This window comes from Verticillium nonalfalfae, assembly GCF_003724135.2.
Source record: "Verticillium nonalfalfae strain VnAa140/NRRL 66861 chromosome Unknown scaffold_66, whole genome shotgun sequence".
Lineage (NCBI taxonomy): Eukaryota > Fungi > Ascomycota > Sordariomycetes > Glomerellales > Plectosphaerellaceae > Verticillium > Verticillium nonalfalfae.
The window spans coordinates 50554-67751 of NW_021167291.1; the positions used below are offsets into that span (position 1 = coordinate 50554).

General features: G+C 57.1%; 7 protein-coding genes and 1 non-coding gene across 8 annotated transcripts; 4 read left to right on the plus strand and 4 right to left on the minus strand.

The window, feature by feature from the left end:
• Nucleotides 1-494: 494 nt before the first annotated feature.
• D7B24_007845 (uncharacterized protein) lies at nt 495-1095 on the minus strand (the record flags this gene model as incomplete). Its single annotated transcript, XM_028641949.1, has 2 exons — nt 495-994; nt 1053-1095. The coding sequence occupies 2 exons, from the start codon at nt 1093-1095 to the stop codon at nt 495-497; spliced, it is 543 nt and encodes a 180-aa protein (XP_028494110.1).
• A 725-nt stretch (nt 1096-1820) lies between these two features.
• On the plus strand, nt 1821-3278 carry D7B24_007846 (uncharacterized protein; the record flags this gene model as incomplete). Its single annotated transcript, XM_028641950.1, has 2 exons — nt 1821-1953; nt 2020-3278. The coding sequence occupies 2 exons, from the start codon at nt 1821-1823 to the stop codon at nt 3276-3278; spliced, it is 1392 nt and encodes a 463-aa protein (XP_028494111.1).
• An 894-nt stretch (nt 3279-4172) lies between these two features.
• LGA1 (L-threo-3-deoxy-hexylosonate aldolase) lies at nt 4173-5150 on the minus strand (the record flags this gene model as incomplete). Its single annotated transcript, XM_028641951.1, has 1 exon — nt 4173-5150. One exon carries the CDS (start codon nt 5148-5150, stop codon nt 4173-4175), a length of 978 nt encoding a protein of 325 aa, XP_028494112.1.
• A 2751-nt stretch (nt 5151-7901) lies between these two features.
• Nucleotides 7902-9212, plus strand: D7B24_007848 (uncharacterized protein; the record flags this gene model as incomplete). Its single annotated transcript, XM_028641952.1, has 2 exons — nt 7902-7928; nt 7986-9212. The coding sequence occupies 2 exons, from the start codon at nt 7902-7904 to the stop codon at nt 9210-9212; spliced, it is 1254 nt and encodes a 417-aa protein (XP_028494113.1).
• A 244-nt stretch (nt 9213-9456) lies between these two features.
• D7B24_007849 lies at nt 9457-9529 on the minus strand. Its single transcript has one exon. It is a non-coding gene; the product is annotated as a tRNA-Lys (tRNA).
• A 423-nt stretch (nt 9530-9952) lies between these two features.
• NOP16 (Nucleolar protein 16) lies at nt 9953-10752 on the plus strand (the record flags this gene model as incomplete). Its single annotated transcript, XM_028641953.1, has 2 exons — nt 9953-10068; nt 10173-10752. The coding sequence occupies 2 exons, from the start codon at nt 9953-9955 to the stop codon at nt 10750-10752; spliced, it is 696 nt and encodes a 231-aa protein (XP_028494114.1).
• Nucleotides 10753-11120: 368 nt separating this feature from the next.
• On the minus strand, nt 11121-12148 carry D7B24_007851 (uncharacterized protein; the record flags this gene model as incomplete). The annotated part of the gene is made up of 3 exons (XM_028641954.1): nt 11121-11637; nt 11688-11908; nt 11984-12148. The coding sequence occupies 3 exons, from the start codon at nt 12146-12148 to the stop codon at nt 11121-11123; spliced, it is 903 nt and encodes a 300-aa protein (XP_028494115.1).
• Nucleotides 12149-15577: 3429 nt separating this feature from the next.
• D7B24_007852 (uncharacterized protein) lies at nt 15578-17151 on the plus strand (the record flags this gene model as incomplete). Its single annotated transcript, XM_028641955.1, has 3 exons — nt 15578-15951; nt 16010-16044; nt 16097-17151. 3 exons carry the CDS (start codon nt 15578-15580, stop codon nt 17149-17151), a joined length of 1464 nt encoding a protein of 487 aa, XP_028494116.1.
• Nucleotides 17152-17198: the final 47 nt, after the last annotated feature.

Genomic DNA, 17198 nt, shown 5'->3' on the forward strand with positions numbered 1-17198 from the left:
TGTGAGGGCATGCAGTGGCAAACAACCACATGCTGCTTCGCACGCAGATAGGATTCCCGTGCCGCAATTCTATGAATAGGCCGCCGAATATCGACCAGTCCCTTCGCGAGGGGAGTCGTTTCAGTCGAAGATGTTGCAGGCGGCTCGTTGGGAGAACGACTGAAGGTCATCCTAGGGCGTCTAAGCTGGCATATTTCACAAATGCAGTGTGGTGCCAACCGTATAACTGAGGTGCAACAGTAGGTTCAGCAATGAGCACAGACCGGGACAGGACGCATTTTTGGAATGCGCTACGCAACTACAAACAGCAAACGGCAGTATGCATCATGGTGGTCCAAGGCGGTGAAGGAAATCGTCAATTCATCGCAACAGGGATATATAGACTCGGGATATAGACATGTAAAGACGGCTGGCTGAAGGACAGTTTCGTGTACTGAGGAAGGTCGCTTTTATAACCTAGCACACGTATCATGCCCGTCGTTCAAGGCGAGAGCTTACTCGGGCTTGGCAGCAGGAGCAGCATCGGCGGGCGCAGGCTTGGCGAGCTCGTCGAGCACGGGCTTCTCAAGAGCTTCGGGCTTGGTGGTGCTGGCCCAGCGTCCCTTGACCTTGCCGTCGCGGCCGACAAGGAACTTCTCAAAGTTCCACTTGATGCGCTTGAGGCCCATGATACCGGGCTTCACATCCTTGAGCCAGGTGAAGAGGGGGTTGGCCGCATCGCCGTTGACGTCGGACTTGGCCATAATGGGGAAGGTGACACCGTAGTTGAGCTGGCAGAAGCTCTGGATGTCGTCGTCGGTACCGGGGTCCTGGCCGGCGAACTGGTTGCAGGGGAAGCCGAGGATGACAAAGTCATCACCGTGCTTCTCCTTGATGGACTTGTAGAGCTTCTCGAGGCCCTCAAATTGCGGTGTGAAACCGCACTTGGAGGCCGTGTTGACGATGAGGACGACCTTGCCCTTGTAATCGGCGGTGGGGGTCTCCTGGCCGCGCTCTGATCAATGTGTTAGCGGACAGTCCAATTGAAGCGCGCATGGGGGCCAGACACGTACTGTCAAGCGGCTTGAAGTCGTAGAAGCTGGTAGCGGATGCCATGGTTGTTCGTGTTCGTATTGAGTCGGAAGGCGGGGTGTATCTCAACGTCACGGAAGTGTTTGTCGGGCGACGGTGTTGTATGTAGTACGGTTGTTGTTTTTGTAGGGAGCAAGTTTCCAAACGGGCGAGGGTGCCAGTAGATTTGTGATTAAGGCGGGGTCTGTATGCGAGCTGGCGAAAATGCTGCGACACGAACCGAGGACATGTCATGGCCGGGCAGGGTGTCGTTTTGGCCTAGTTTCCGTCATCGAAGATGCTTGAAGCTGTTCTTTCCAGTGGGACCACAGCATGAGCTGTTGTGGAACATGCGACTACTGGAGGGGGAGGGGGGGGAGGGGTGGCAAGGGTCCTGGATCCGGGTCTGCCGACCACCCGACAGCGCGTTTTGGGCCAGAATGGGGCGACCGGGGCACATGTTCTTCCGCTTCCCGCGTGTGAGCCGAGGTGCGCGAGTCATTAATAAGCAGGCTGTCATGCTGCTGAACCAATCACGATCGCGCCGAACGTCAGGCGAACGCACCATCGGCCTTTTGCTTCGTCCCTTTCGGCGATTATGGACACCCAGGCATCGGTCGCCTCGACCTGGAATCGTTGGGAGAATCGCGCGTCGCGCTCGTCAAAAGGCCGTGTGCCTTATCGATAAGAGCTTAACCCCGCCATTCGAGCTCTGGCTCTTGGATGCCCCTCCGCCATTGCCTCTCGTTCGTTGTAGCCAGCCGCCCGCCATGGGTAACGGTGTCAAAAAGAGGAAGAAGGCTACCCAGGCTCTGCGTGCCTTGCATCCCCAAGCCACACAATCCATCTACTCCCAGCTGCGCACAATGGACCCCCAATCAAAAAAGAACATTGTCATTGTCGGTATGTGAGCACTGTGACTCTGCGTGTAGGCGCCACCGTGGCTCGAGCTCTGACGACATCGACCAGGCGGCGGCATCATTGGCTCAACGACAGCTTACTTCCTCTCTCGACATCCCAAATTTAACCCCACGCTGCACAAGATTACCCTTCTCGAGGCCACCTCCATCGCGGCCGGCGCCTCGGGCAAAGCTGGCGGCCTCCTCGCGCTCTGGGCCTATCCGCAGCCTCTGGTGCCGCTTTCCTACCGCCTTCATGCCGAGCTCGCAGCCGAGCATGGCGGTGCCGAACGCTGGGGATACCGAAGGGTCGGATGCGGCAGCTTCGACGCAACAGTCACCCGTGCCAAGCTCGACGCCGTAGAGCAAGCCTCCGCGGCCCGGGCCGCTGCCGTACCTGGTGCGAATGACGGAGAAGAACAAAAAGGTTGGGAGCGGCTCCCGAAACAGGACGACGCGGCGGAAGCTCTGCTGGCAGATTCGGTGGTCCCCAAGGACCTCGATTGGGTCGATCACGAAATCATCGACTCGTACCAGGAAATGGGCCACCCCGGCGCGACGGAAACCGCACAGGTCCACCCCTTCCACTTCACAACGTCCATGGCGGCCCTCGCAGCCGAGAAAGGCGTCGACATTCGCACGCGCGCAAAGCTCACCAAGATCAACTCGTCGCCGACCGGCGTCGAATCGGTGGAGTATCTCGACCGCGACACGTCCGAGACGCACACCCTGTCCGACATTACAGATGTCATCGTCACCGCCGGCCCCTGGACCGGCAAGCTGCTCCCAAAATCCAAGGTCGAGGGCCTGCGCGCCCACAGCGTCGTCTACGACGCGACCGTCTCTCCCTACGCCGTCTTCACCCGCGTCCTGCTGCCCGAGGACTACGTCCCCGCCCACCGCGTCGTCAAGGGCCAGCGGCGCAAGCACAAGCGCATCGTCGACCCGGAGATCTACGCCCGCCCCTTTGGCGAGGTCTACGCCTGCGGCGAGCCCGACCGCACCGACCCGCTGCCCGACACGGCAGACCTCGTCCGCGTCGACGAGGCCAACTGCGACGACCTGCTCGCCTACATTGCCACGTTCAGCCCGCAGCTGGCAGCCGCCAACGTCAAAGCCAAGCAGGCGTGCTACTTGCCGCAGCGCGAGGGCGGGCCGCTGATCGGCGCGACGTCAACGCCGGGGCTGTGGGTCGCGGCTGGGCACACGTGCTGGGGGATCCAGAACGGGCCGGCGACGGGGAAGCTCATGGCCGAGTATGTGATGGACGGGAAGACGAGCAGCTCTGATATCAGCGAGATGGACCCCAGGCGGTACAGTCGCGTGTGAACATGGACCATCGCATAGTGCATAGGTGGTGCACGGCACAGTTCAACGAACATGAGAATGAGAACGAGAATACCTTACGACACTGGTAATCAAGCTGGGGAATCCAAATATTATGTGGATGAACAGTCGCTAGCCTCCACGAGACAGGAAGTCTAATACCTAATAGCCGTCGGTCCAGCCGAGGCTCCACTTAGGTTCGTCACATTGTGACGCTCCCGACGGGTCTCTAGGTCTACGACAGCGAAAATAAACAAAAGTTCGACTTGACAATGCTGAACGGCACGGGGGACAAGAATCACACAAGTCATAACGGTATCTCTATTGATGCGCCCATGTATGGCACTGACACTCGTCTCCACCTTCGGCCTCGTGGCACCTTGCAATCCATCCCATACGAAACCCGGCCCATTTTGACACACATGTGCGCTCGTTTCCAAATCCAATCATGATGCTATTTCTCCATGCACAACTCCAATGTACGAAATATGGGACGAACCACGAGAACACACAGAAAAGGAAAAAATAAATAAGAGTCGACGCCATGCGTCCGCAATTCCCCCGGGATAGCGACTGCCCGGTCGGCCTCTATCCCGAGATTTGGTCCCTCGCCCGCGGGGTCGTCAACGGACCCCCACTTTGGTGGGTGAAAGGGGGGTTTTGTGGCTTGGGAGCCTTTTGGGGCGGTGCCCCACAGGTGGGGGGCCGAAGAGGGGCAGACTCGCGACTTTTGACGTAGCGCGCACCTCGCTGTTTCGGTCACCACGGGGCCGAGCCCACCCCCTCCATTGCTGGGCTCGGTGCTTCATCGCGCGCGCACACTATCTCCAACGAGACGAGGGATGCTGTCACCCGTGATGCGAAGTTGAGTCTCCCGGGAAAGGAAGCGAGAGGATTTTACAGAGAGTTCTCAATGTCCATGAGCTCCTTGATGCCGTCCGCGATGTATTGAGTCCTCTCCTTCTCGAGGCGCTTCAGGGGGCGACGGCCGTAGCCACCGTAGCCGAAGTAGCTGTTGATGGCACCCTTGGTGCCGGGGACGGCGGCCTTGGTAAGGTACCAGTCACCCTTGCTGAGCTTCTTCTGGAGCTCGATGGCCTCCTCCTTCTTGCCCGCAGCGTAGAGGTCCCAAACCTTCACGCAGACCTTGGGCGCGACGTTGGCGCCACCGGCGATGATGCCACTACCACCGCTGACGAGGGTCTGGACGGTGAAGTCGCACATGCCACCAAAGGCCATGTAGCCGGAGCCCTCGTTCCAGGGGGTCTTGGCGTCGGTGGCCAGGGCGACACGGGTCAGCTTGCCGTTGTTGCCGCAGGTAAACTTGGTGCCGATGATGTTCTTGTGCTCGGCCAGCTTGATGAGGAGGTCGCTGTCCATGTCGATGCCGGAGACGGCGCCAGGGTAGTTGTAGAGAATGAGAGGGATGGGGCTCTCGTCGGCGACGGCGATGAAGTAGTCGTGAACGGCAGCCTCGTCCATCTGGGCGCGGAAGTACGAAGGGGGCAGGATGAGGGCGTAGTCGGCGCCGGCGGCAGGGGCCAGCTTCAAAAGCTCAATGGTTCCGCGAACACTGCCTTCGGTGGCGCCAAGGATGATGGGGGTCTGCTCGAAGCCGGCAGCGTCAAGAGCCTCGCGGGTGGCCTTGGTGACGGCAATCTTCTCCTCGCGGGTGCAGTGGGCAGCCTCGCCGTTGGAGCCCATGGTGACGAGGCCAGCAAGGCCAGCGCGCGCCAGACGCTCGGCGTGCTTCTTGATGACGGGGATGTCGAGGTCTTCGGTCTCGGGGTTGAAGAAGGTCATGGTCGGGGCGTAAATGCCGACAGGCAGCGGCCTGGGGGCCGAGTGGCCGTTGGTACCGTTGGAGGCAGTCATGATGAAGATTGGTAGGGTTTGTAAGAGGAGAGGGAGGGAGATTGAGTGAGGCGGGTTGAGAAGAGCAGGAATTGAGAGTGGGAAAAGATACACTGAGTGAAAGTCGAGGAGACCCAGGTGTCGATGGCGTTACTTATATGAGGGGCAGGAGGGAAGCGATGCAGGAGATGTCTCATGACCGGCGTCCAGGGGAGCCAGCTTGCGTGGGGGAAACGGGTCCGACGGTATAAATATTTAGCATGAAAAGAAGACTTGCTCGTGTGGACATTGGTCCGAAGACAGGGAGATCGGGGCGTCGTGGTGTTCCTCGGACCCCAGACCGGCCAAGCTAGCGATCCACCCCCTCCACCCCCCAAGTTTTGGCCCAGTACAGTCAGTGTGCCCAAATTTCCAGTGACGAGCAACCCCTCCATTGTCATTCAGTGACGGAGCATGAAGAAACGTCACAGCCGAGCCCACGTCGCTAGCGGCGTTGTGCGAAGAGCACCCCCTCCTCTTTCTCATCTTGCCTCGCAGGACATGGGTACTGAAGGAGGAAACTGGCCACTAGGCCTTTTTGCCATTTTTAGGGCGTCTTCATCTGAGGCACGGGGCATGGACGAGAGATCAGGGGGTTGTTTTCAATGGTGGGAATCAAAGGGGCTGAAGACGCAGGCAAACGTAAGAGGAAATAGTTGGTACGAGCAAGCACCCAATGGACGGTATGTGGGTATGTAGCCGCACCGATCAGGGGGGGGGGTGAAGAAATGGGACAGAAAAGGCGGAGGGGTGCAGATGAGCCAGTACTGTTCGTTGGAGGGGGAGAGGGGTAGCGGGTAGGCTAGGCGTTTGGACCATGGCCAGCGAGCCAACCGTCGGGTCTCACTCGTTCGAGATTCCAGAGGGACAAAGCAGATACAGCGAGCCGAGCGAGACCATCGCGATGGAGAGAAGACCGCGTCGGAGTGGTGGGGGGCATTTGGTCCATGCCGACATCCGGCGTCTGGCAGACCAGAAGGCGTGTGTCCGTTGTTCGGGACCCCTTTGGATCGACACCACACGATGGGTGAGAGCCCAGCTGCAAGAACGTTGATGATCAACAACGGCGTTTGACTTGATGCAGTTGACAGTCTCGAGACTCAAACCGCAGCAGTTCGTGCATATCTTCGAGACAACAGCCTGCTCGCAACTCGCGCTAGCCGTGGCTTCAGGGAACGGATTGGTTGATGGCTGGCCAGCTGGGCATGGTGATCGCAAAGGACATGATGCAGATGTACGAAAGATTTCCGGGTTGAACGATGCCGTGAGGGTGTCAAATACGCAGTAGCAATTTCGTGATGCACTGAGTTGTTGCCAGAAACAGTGGTTGAAGACGGAGAGAATTGGAAACAGGAAGAGCACTGGCAGTGGCAGCGGAAAAACCGAGAGCTAGATTATCCACCAATTAATTGCGTGACAATCAGGCGAGTGAGACGAGACTTCCCAGCAGCCAGTCACGGTCAAGCCACACATCCCATGGTCGATGGCGGTACAAGGGGGTGCACGGGGGTGCAATATGCGTGAGATCCCCCTCTGTGCCCCTCTATCGCCTTCCGTTTGCTTGCACTTCCAGTTCCAGGGTGTTTGCCTAGTGGCATCAACCTCCAATACTCTGAGATTACATGCATCACCATCTCGAATTCCCATCCGACTTTAGCCTGTGAAGTGGCTGCGGTGACAAGGTGTCGGTGCTCCTTAAGGTCTTGCATGGAATCGTGATACTGTTTTCTTTTTCTCCCTCAAGGGTCATCCGGAGAGACTCGAGCTGTGGAAAGAACACTGCATTCTGCCAGGCGAAGAATACTCGGACCACGAATGGTCTCGACCCTTTCAGCATTTGCATTCTTCGCATGCCGACCCCCCTTGGAACCCCTCCATCATCCCTGGGTGTGCCCTTACTATCCATGTCCCGGCCACGCGGGGAAATCATACGTGGGGGCGGGGAGGTGCCTCGTTGGGGGGCTTTGCATTGTCGAGCCTGGGTTCGTTTTTTGCGCCGTATCCGCCTGGAGTGGCTTCTGGGCGCATCATCTGGACTTCTGGACTTCTGTCAACAATCAGGAAACGAACGCTGGCGGCGTGTGAGACATGTACAGGCCTGGTGGGTATATGCTGTGGTCAATAGCTCAGAGGATAGCATTCGCAGAGACAGCCCCCAGTGACAGGCCCCAGCCAGCTCCACGCCTGTACCCCATCTCCATGACTTGCCGTCCAGGCTCGGTTGTCACGGCCGCGCGTGCTCTCCTGGCTCCAGCGCGTTTGGAAACCAGGATGATTGCGTCTAAGGCTGGCTGTTTGCTTGCTGGCTGGCAGCCTCTCCATCGTTGCCTCGCGCCGACTGCCCGGTGACGGAGCGCGGGGCGCCTTTATCCCTCCAATTGCTTCCCCTCTTCTTGCCCCTCAATTCTTCCGCCATGTTACGGTGCTCCATCGTTTGACCCTGACCGTTACAGGCGTCCCGCGCATGGTCGCAGCCTCAAGTGAGCTTGACGATATCCTAGCTTGCTGATCGTGCCGCAAGCCATTCCTACCGAGAAATTGTACCTCTTGCTATCGGATCAACCTCCCGAAGCTGCCCGCTGTTCCCTTGAGCCACCTCGAGCCGTTTAAAAGACAGCCTCGCGCCATCTCCTCTCTCCTCAAGCTCCATCTTCCTCCTCATCTGCCATCCCATTCCACTGTCCGTCCTCTCACTCTCCTCCTCCCAGCAAAAACCTCAGTAACGCTGTCACAATGGGCGAGCCACTCAACGTGTTGATGGTGAGTAGCTCGAGAGCAGAACGCCGTCCTTCTGCGATCTTTGTCTAACCTCCGCAGATCGGTACCGGTGAGTACACTACCGGCTTCGTTGGCGGCGGTGCCTCTGGCTCCGACAAGAAGGTTGGTGTCATCGGTCTGTCCCTGTTCGACCTGAGGCGGCGCGGCAAGGTCAACAACTTGTCGATGGCCGGCACCAACGGCACCAAATTCCCCGCCATCCGCGAGCACCTCGACAAGAACATCTCCAAGGTCTACAACAACCTCGACATCTCGTTCGACTCGTATCCCGCCAACGACGTCAAGGACGCCGAGTCTTACAAGGTGGCCATTGACGCGCTGAAGCCTGGTGACGCCATCACCATCTTCACGCCCGACACTACCCACTTCCCCATCGCCCTCTACGCCATTGAGCGCGGCATCCACGTCCTCGTCACAAAACCCGCTGTCAAGCTCCTCGAGCACCACCAGCAGCTTATCAAGGCCGCCGAGGAGAAGGGCGTCTACGTCTTTGTCGAGCACCACAAACGCTTCGACCCCGCCTACTCGGACGCCCGCCACAAGGCCCAGAGCCTTGGCGACTTCAACTACTTCTACTCGTACATGTCCCAGCCCAAGTCCCAGCTCGAGACCTTCAAGGCCTGGGCCGGTGTCGATTCGGACATCTCCTACTACCTCAACTCGCACCACATTGACATTTGCGACTCCATGGTCACCCAGCAGGGCTACCTGCCCGTCAAGGTCTCGGCCTCGGCCTCCAAGGGCGTGGCCACCGACCTCGGCTGCGATCCCGCCACCGAGGACACCATCTCGCTGATCGTGCAGTGGGCCCGCAAGGACGACCCCTCGAAGCGCGCGACGGGCGTCTACACGGCCTCCTGGACGGCGCCCCAGCGCGCCGGCGTCCACTCCAACCAGTACTTCCACTACCTCGCCCAGAACGGCGAGATCCGCATCGACCAGGCCAAGCGCGGCTACGACGTCGCCGACGACTCGCTCGGCCAGCTCATGTGGTACAACCCCTTCTACATGCGCTACGCCCCCGACGAGGACGGCAACTTCAACGGCCAGACGGGCTACGGCTACATCTCCATTGAAAAGTTCGTCGACGGCTGTCGCCAGGTCAACAGCGGCGCCCTGAAGCCCGAGGACCTCAACAAGAAGGGTCTGCCGACGTTGAGGAACACAATCGCCACGACGGCCATCCTCGAGGCTGGCCGTCGCAGCATTGACGAAGGCCGTGACATTAAGATTGAGGAGGAGAACGGTTTCTGGAAGCTGGTGTAGACATACCCCTTGTAGACGATGTATGAATGAGATGACAAAATTGATCGTTACGTATTTCCATAACAACTGTTTCCAGCATGACGCGGAGAATTCAGAATGGCGGGGTTTTGCAGCCTAGCATTGGACACGAAGGATCACTTGTGTGGTAAGGGCAAATAAGTAAAAGTATACGTTGACCTCAATCCGAAACGAGGTCGTCAAGAACGTCAAAAATGAAACCTCCGTAGAGATGCGTCAGGAATTGAGCCCAACGGGGGGCTCGAACCCCCAACCTTGAGATTAAGAGTCTCACGCTCTACCGATTGAGCTAGCCGGGCAGGCAGGTTGCTTGTTGTTGCAGGTGGGAGATTCCAGCTGCATTATGTAGTTTTCTCTTTATTCATGGTACGAATAATTGGAAGCCATCCGAATGTGTAACTCCCAGCCTACATGGAATCGCCATGAGGAGAACCCTCTCACTCGTCCATATACTTGCCAGTATTTTCTCATCAGTTTGTCGGCCTCTGCAAGCCCACCTCCAAGATATCCGTGCCTCGACTGTTGTCTCGGTGTGGATCGCTGTACCTCGCCCAGCCGAGCAAAAAGTGCCGATAAGATAAGGCTCAAAATTTCTAAGGGCCCTCTGCGGGATGCAAAAGATCGAGGTCCCAGCACCGTAACGGCTAAAGACATCACCAAGCGAACCTGCTGCTTCAGTCCCCCTACTCCAGTAACCGCTCTCCGATCAAACAACTGCCACAATGGGTTCGCAACGCCAGAACAAGAAGCGCCGCTCCTCCAAGTCCACGATCCGCCAGTCCAACAAGCCCAAGAAGGCCCTCAACCCCCGCGGCAACAGCATCGTCGCCCAGAACTGGTAGGTCGCGCCATGCCCTCACTCTCCTCTTCCTCAAAACGAGATGAGCAAGAATCCCCGTACCTCGAGGCGAAAAGCGCTGACCGTCCACTCCCCACGTCCAGGAACAAGAAGGAGACACTGACGCAAAACTACCGCCGCCTCGGCCTGACGGCCCGCCTCAAGGCCCCGACGGGTGGTGTCGAAAAGTCGGTCCGCGCTGCGGCGTCGGGCACCCGCCAGCCGATCCCCATTGACCCGTTCGCCATCGCGCCGGCCGTGAACAAGCCCACGATTGGCGAGGCGCGGGTCGAGCGCGACGCCGACGGCAAGATTATCAAGATCCACTACGCCGACGCGGGGAGGAAGCCGCGCGCAAACCCGCTCAACGACCCGCTCGTCGCTCTCGAGACGGACTCGGAGGACGATGAGGACGTGGACGGCGGCGAGTGGGGCGGCATTGAGGAGAGGGACGAGGAGAGCAGGCCGAAGGTTATCCGCATGCTCGAGGAGGAGGCGAGCCGCGAGGTAGAAAAGAAGCCGAGGCATCAGAGCGAGCAGGAGGTCGAGTGGATCGAGAGGCTCGTCGCCAAGCACGGAGACAATACGGCTGCCATGGCGAGGGACCGCAAGCTGAACCAGATGCAGCAGACGGAAAGGGATATTGCGCGGAGGGTGAACAAGTGGAAGCAGTCGCAGCAGTAGAGGGTAGGCACGTTGGGATTCATGTCAGTTGCCAGGTGAGGCGAAGCGCATGTTGCATTGTTACACATGGGCACATGTATGGGAGTCTGGCGTTATGGGTTTGATGCTCGGGTCAAAACAACAAGACTTGCTCGCAAAATTGATCAAAAACAATGTCATCCATCCATATCCATCCATCTATCTATCAATTCCGATATGAAAGCTCGCCATGTGGGATCCTTGGACTACCTCATGTAGTATACAGTTGACGCCGCCAACACCCGTGGAAACCGAAACAAGCCACAACAAACATCTGTATCATGCTGGGAGCTATCTTGTGCGCCCTCTGCCATTTTCTTTTTGGCAGTCCTGGTATCGATCTACATTCCTTAGCGCAATGTGCGATCGTAGTTAGCCGAGGGGAACTGCGCAGGCGCATTGTCGTCATAGTCGTCGTGCGCTGTTGGGGGTGCATAGGGGCTGGGCTGCCGCGGTCCACCGTAGGGGTTGGGGCTTGACTGGCGGCCCCCAACCGCAGACGTCTGTTGTGAGTTATATTCTGTCTCGCTATCGAACATGGGGCCATTGTGACGGGAGGGCAAGCTGCCGTATCGGTTGGGATCGTCGTCCTCCCCGTACGCAGAGCCGCCTCCAGGCCTGTAGGGGTTATCGTTGAAACCGCCGCCGCCGCCGCCGTAGCCCGTATCGGTGTGGTGATCAGGGTGGTCGTCCATCTGGACAGGAGCGTAGGCTTCTTCGTCATGGGGTGCCATGGAGAAGGCAGCCTTATCAGGGTCAATGTTGTCGTTCTTGATACGCTGCTTGTCGTAGCCGGGAAGCTCGCCATGGAAGCGGTAGTGACGGAGGGTGTAGACGCTGACGGCTGTGGAGGCACCGAACAGAAGGCTACAAAGGTCTTAGCACGTAGTTCTCCAAGATCGAATCATTATCCTTACGTGATGATAACACCGAGTCCGACGATGCCCTTGCTCAGCCCGCAAACGTTGCCACACTTGTTGGCGGTGTTATAGGCAGCCTGGCTGGCAAAGGCGGAGAGCCAAATGATGGTGAAGATGGCATCAACGGCGAGCATAGCGTGCGGCTCGGCAAGTTTGCGTGTCCTCGGCCATCGTGGGGTCATGATGAGGTAGAGCCATGCTGGGATGGAAAGGAAGCACTGCAGGTAGCCAGATCAGCAAGATTTCGACGTAGCGATCCCAGGAACGGGAGCAAACAAGAGCTGGTAGCTTACCACTCCGAAAGTCCAGCCGTTGTTTCCTGTAACTTCCGCCTTGTCGCCAACGAAGACAGCAATCTCTAGACACCAGAGCACAAAGGCTAGGAGAATCTGAAGGCAGTGTATGCCCATCTTGAGCATGGGGACATTTTCAGGGTCCCATTCGAAATTGGCAAACATCTTTGCGACGAGGAAGAGCCTCGAGGGCGTCTGGAGAGGGCGTCGATGGGCTGTTTAGTGTATTGGGGTCCCGGGGTTGACTTTGTGATGTTGTAGGGTTCTGTTTACCCTTTTCAGACACAAAGGTTCTGCGATGTCGCTGGTGTCGATCTAAAAATAGGTGGGTATGCTTCGATGCGGCTGTTCCGTCTGGGTAGCTGATGATGGCAGCAGCAGGAGTGAAAGAGCGCGTGGGATGGTCAGCCAGGCTCTTGGGTGTGCAGTATGCTCGTCAAAAAAAAGATTGAATTCAGGTCGTATCGTAAGGTGATCAGAGGTGAAGCGAACGTCGTCCAAATGTTGGAAGTGGAACGGACGAGAAAGGGGAAAGAAAGTTGCGTTGGGCTGTCTGTCGGATGGGATGGATGTGACAGGGTGGAAATGGAAGCACCGGCTCCAGGGCTGTCTCTCCCAGCACTGTAGCTCTAGCCCACCGTCGGTGTCAGTGCTTGTACCAGTGTGCCTGCGTCAGTACTGAAGACGCGTCCCCAGGTACCTCGCCTTCCGTGCTGGCTGTGATGTGGACACGAGTAGGGGGGCCCAAGCTGTGTACCTTAGGGGCTGACGTGCGGCCAAGCTCCGCCTCTGAACCTGACGCAGCTGCTGGCGTCGCAAAGCTCTCTAGTGGCCCGTGACAGAGCGAAAAGGCGCCCAGGTGGTTCCAGAGGCCAGTAATGCTGCGCCACGGTGAGTGTGTGTCCCTGTGCCCCAGGCAACGAATGGCGGGCCTGTCTCGGCTTCGAGAGTGGGCGCGAATAGGTAAGAATGGGCTCGGTTTGCCCCGGTACGAGCTGTGGCTGCAGGTGCCAAGCGCTTGTCACGACGTCATGCTGCGGTACTCGTACAGTGCCTCCACTCACCTACATCGCCGTTGCTGTGCCACCCCGAGTAGATAAGAGCCTCGCTCTGCCTCACCTGGGACAACACCGCCCCGCCGTCAGGCACACGGGAGCCCCGGCTGCCGGGCCCGTCTCAGTGACAGGCTTTCTACCTGGCAATGGTAGAAACTGATCATCTGTTTTGATCAAGTCAAACAACTGATTAAAAATCAAATGAGAAGCGGTAGATCACCCCGTAAGTCGCCAGGTATCGAGTGTGGGAGTGTTTCCACTGTCGCCAGCCTCTTCCTCACATGTTACTGCATTCACATCCAAAACCACACTCATGTCATTTCGCCGGTCATCGAATAGATCCACGAGAACTTGAGGTTCCTAGCTAGACTTTTTGATTCCACTACTAGAGGCCCAAGCCGCTGTATTGTCGGATTGTTCTGATATAGCTGCTTGAAAACGGGAGCAGGCTCCGAGATGTGACTCGGACTACTCCCTTCGAATGAATTTCCAAATTACGCGTAGCAGACAAGCATGCCAGCTAAGTTTGTCACTCTGAATAAATGGCTTAGTCTGTACGGATTCTTACGATACTTCGTGTTTGGCCCTTCCGTTGACAAAGGTAGGCGGGCGGTTGGGGGTTGCCATTCATGAAGAGAATGCTATTACTTCGCTGTATCTTAGCAAAAATGGTTGATCTTGAAAGGCCCAAGCGAGTGTCTTCCATTCAAGAACGTGGTAGAAGCTCTAGGAGCAACTGTCATGGACATGGAGAAAGCAGGTGAGGCTCATCGCCTCGCGATCCTCCGCGCCCTACAGGCGGTTACTATCAGGCAACAGCCAAACAATCGCACTCCTTCCAATATATACAAACAAACGCGGATTCCTCCCAACAGACTACTAGCCCAGTAGTTAAAGAACGAAGCAACCCCCAAAGACCGCACGTTCGAATCCCGAAGCCTCCAAAGCTCTGCCACAACTCGGGCCTCGTGGAGTTGTGCAGCCTGTCCCCCAACCCTGACGCAGGGTTGGAGGGCAGGCGAGCCTTATGCCCTTTTCTGTGCAGCATGCGTGTGATTTGGTTTTGGAGATGTTGTTAAACTGTCCAGAGTAGAGAAGGAAGGTGCGAACAATACTTATCATGATTCACTGAGACTCTGCTTCGGAAATGCCCTTCCTTTTTAAGAGGGCTACTAAAATAGGACCACTGCAATTAATCCTCAGATTTCTTCTTTATGACTATTTCTTTAGACCATCCACAACCATTTCAATCAGCTGGCACGCAATCATGGGCCGCCTTTCCACTGCATATAGGCAGAAGAAGAGGGAGGCTCGATCGAAAGCCTTTCGCGCGCAAGTAACGAGAACCGACGTCGACTGTATCAATCAATATGAAGCAACTGTTGGTGCCAGCCTAATAGCATCAATGCGCAATATCACGGCTTTTGTGAAAAATATTGCGACTTCCGTCCTCGAGACCCTCGCTTCGGTGCCTGATGTGCCGGGCCCTTCTGAGAACGAAATGGCAAATTTCTAGGATGAAGATGCAATTTCAGTCCCGGAGAACACGCCTTCGGAGCATGACTATGCCACTTCGAAGATGGAGATACCTCTCACTATAGGTACCAAGAATGTCGACAAACCTGATAACGAGGATGCCGTCTCCTTCATTACGGAGAAGCCTGGTATGGAAGAAGCTGGAAACGAGGCGCCCGACCTCTTACGAGCACAGAAAGACAGAAAGAAGGAAAAGAGACGCGCAAAGAAGGTCTCCAGAGGGAAGAATACGAGGTGTGCGAGGATCAAATCAAGAAAGGAATTAGCCAAGTGACGACGTCCAGAAGACGAAGGCCCCCTCACCACAAACAACTACCGCTGAACCTGCGGTAACCCACCGTGCCCGTCATTCCGTCGGAATGCTTGAAATACCGACAGACGATGGAGATGAAGAGCTGCAGAAAGATGAAGCTCCAACCAGACTTCAGGCGAAGCTCAGACCTGAGCACAGTGATTATCATCCTCAGGAGACGAGCCTCATCGTCTTCCACGACGAATCCGATGACGTTTTCAACTATCACGTATCGTACCGGAACAAAGTTTGGTTCTTCAGCCCGAATTGATGGTATCCATCAAAAGAATCAGGCGATGGTATTGTGAGTATTGTTTCATGTCGCCATGGACTAGCGCTGACCTCATATAAAGCTCAATCCCAGAGTCTGTGTGACACTGTCGAGTCACACCGTGGTAAAACTAATGCTGAGTTGGAAATCCATTCCGATAGAGCAGAACCAGGAACTACTTTAAATTCAAAAAGGAGGGTTTTCAAGAAGAGAACATCTCGAGTTACACCCATCTTCTGGGAAGGGTATGATGGGAGACAAATAGGGGGTAAGACAGTGCCGGAAGCAACGGAGACCCCTTACGCACAGTACGAAAATGCGCAACACCAATTCTGCTCAAACCCCAAGAACACCACCACATTAAGAACCGTGTATACACTTGTGAGCGAGTTACTCCGCGCTCATATAACTACAAAAACAAAACCGACAAACTCCATATAATGACAAGCCTGTCTGATATTGTGTTTCCCTCTGCGTCTGAGCAGCCCAACTTGTCACATCTCCTCACCGAACTCAAGCGCGGCGACCTCTCCATCTCCAATCGTCTGCGGTCCATCATCCACGATGCCGAATTTGTGCGCGAGGTAGCGGCGGCTTTCGGCTCGGTCGAGGAAAATCCTACCGGAGCCACAGAAACGGCAACACCGTCACGGCCCCTTGTCGCCAACGAGCGCTGCGGAAGCTGGTACATCTCGCCCAGCACCAAGTCGGCGAGCGCATACTTTAAAAGCACAGACGGCCACGACAATGCCTGGAAATTCAGCACAAGGAGGCTGAACCTTCATCTTCTCGAAATAATCGGCCGTTGCGACGGGTGAGATCCCTCAATCCCCAGCCCTTGTTTATTTACTCTCAGGCTAATCAGCCCCAAGGTGCATCATCGTCGACTCAACCCGCCGCGGAAAACGTGAGTCTCTTCTTGACCCAGACTACTCACTTCCCTCTGACATAGAGCCTAGGAATCCCCGACGCCCTCTCAAAGACAATCCCAATCTGGTGCGCCGTACTCAACCGCGCCCTCTTCCCCTCCCTCCCAGAAGAAGCCCACGCCCTGCACACGCCACCCAAAGTAGTCTCGCCCTCGGAGCACGCCCAGATCACCGCCCTCCTCCCGTCCTTCCTCGCCGCCTTCCTGGCTCTCGACCTCGACCTGGCCCCGCTGCGCGCGCAACTCCCGAAACCCCTGCGGCCCCTCTGGATCACGCCCGACACGCCGCTCCTCCTCCCCCAGACGACAACCACGGCGTCGGGCCCGCGCAGGACCGTCTTCGAGGACGCCCACCCCGTCATCTGCTGCACGGCCTCGCGCCGGGTCGCGGGCGGCGAGCTCAGGGAGGGCGGTTACGTGTACGTCCAGGGCGCGGGCGACGACACGGAGAACTGGGCCTGCGGGCTCACGGCCGAGCTGTTCTGGGACCATGTAGACCAATTGCTCGGCACGCCCGAGGGCGAGCTGCCTGCGCTCGTGCGAGGCTTGGTTGACACGTGCGAGCCGAGCCGGAGCGCTGGAGCCAAGAATGTCGCGCCTTCAGTGGCGGTTTCGGCTCTTGCGGGGGTGGAGGACGGGAAGGTTCGGAGGTGTACCGTCAAGTTGACACCGGTGGTCACGGAGAAGGAAACGTGGATCGTCAAGGCGCCGACGGAGATGGAGGTTGGGGTGGGGAAGCACAAGGTTGCGAGCCGGAACCTGAGGACGGCGTTGCCTGATATTTGCGGCTTTGTCACGCGGTTTCTCGAGTCACAAAAGAAAGAGGATGGCTCCCTCGCCGAGGGTACGACCGTCTTGGTGGCGTGCGAGACCGGCAAGGACTTATCTGTGGCTGTGGCCCTCGCCATCTGCCTCTGGTGCTTTGACCAACAAGACAACTACCGAGCACCCGACACCAAGACCATTTTCAACAAGGACATGGTTCGTAATCGGCTGGGAAGCATCATGACGGCATATCCCGAGGCCAACCCGGGCCGGGCATCGCTGCAGAGTGTTAACAGTTTTTTGATGGACTATAGGAGATGAAGCTGCATTCTATCCATCTTCTTCTTGTTCGTGGCCTATGCCAGCTG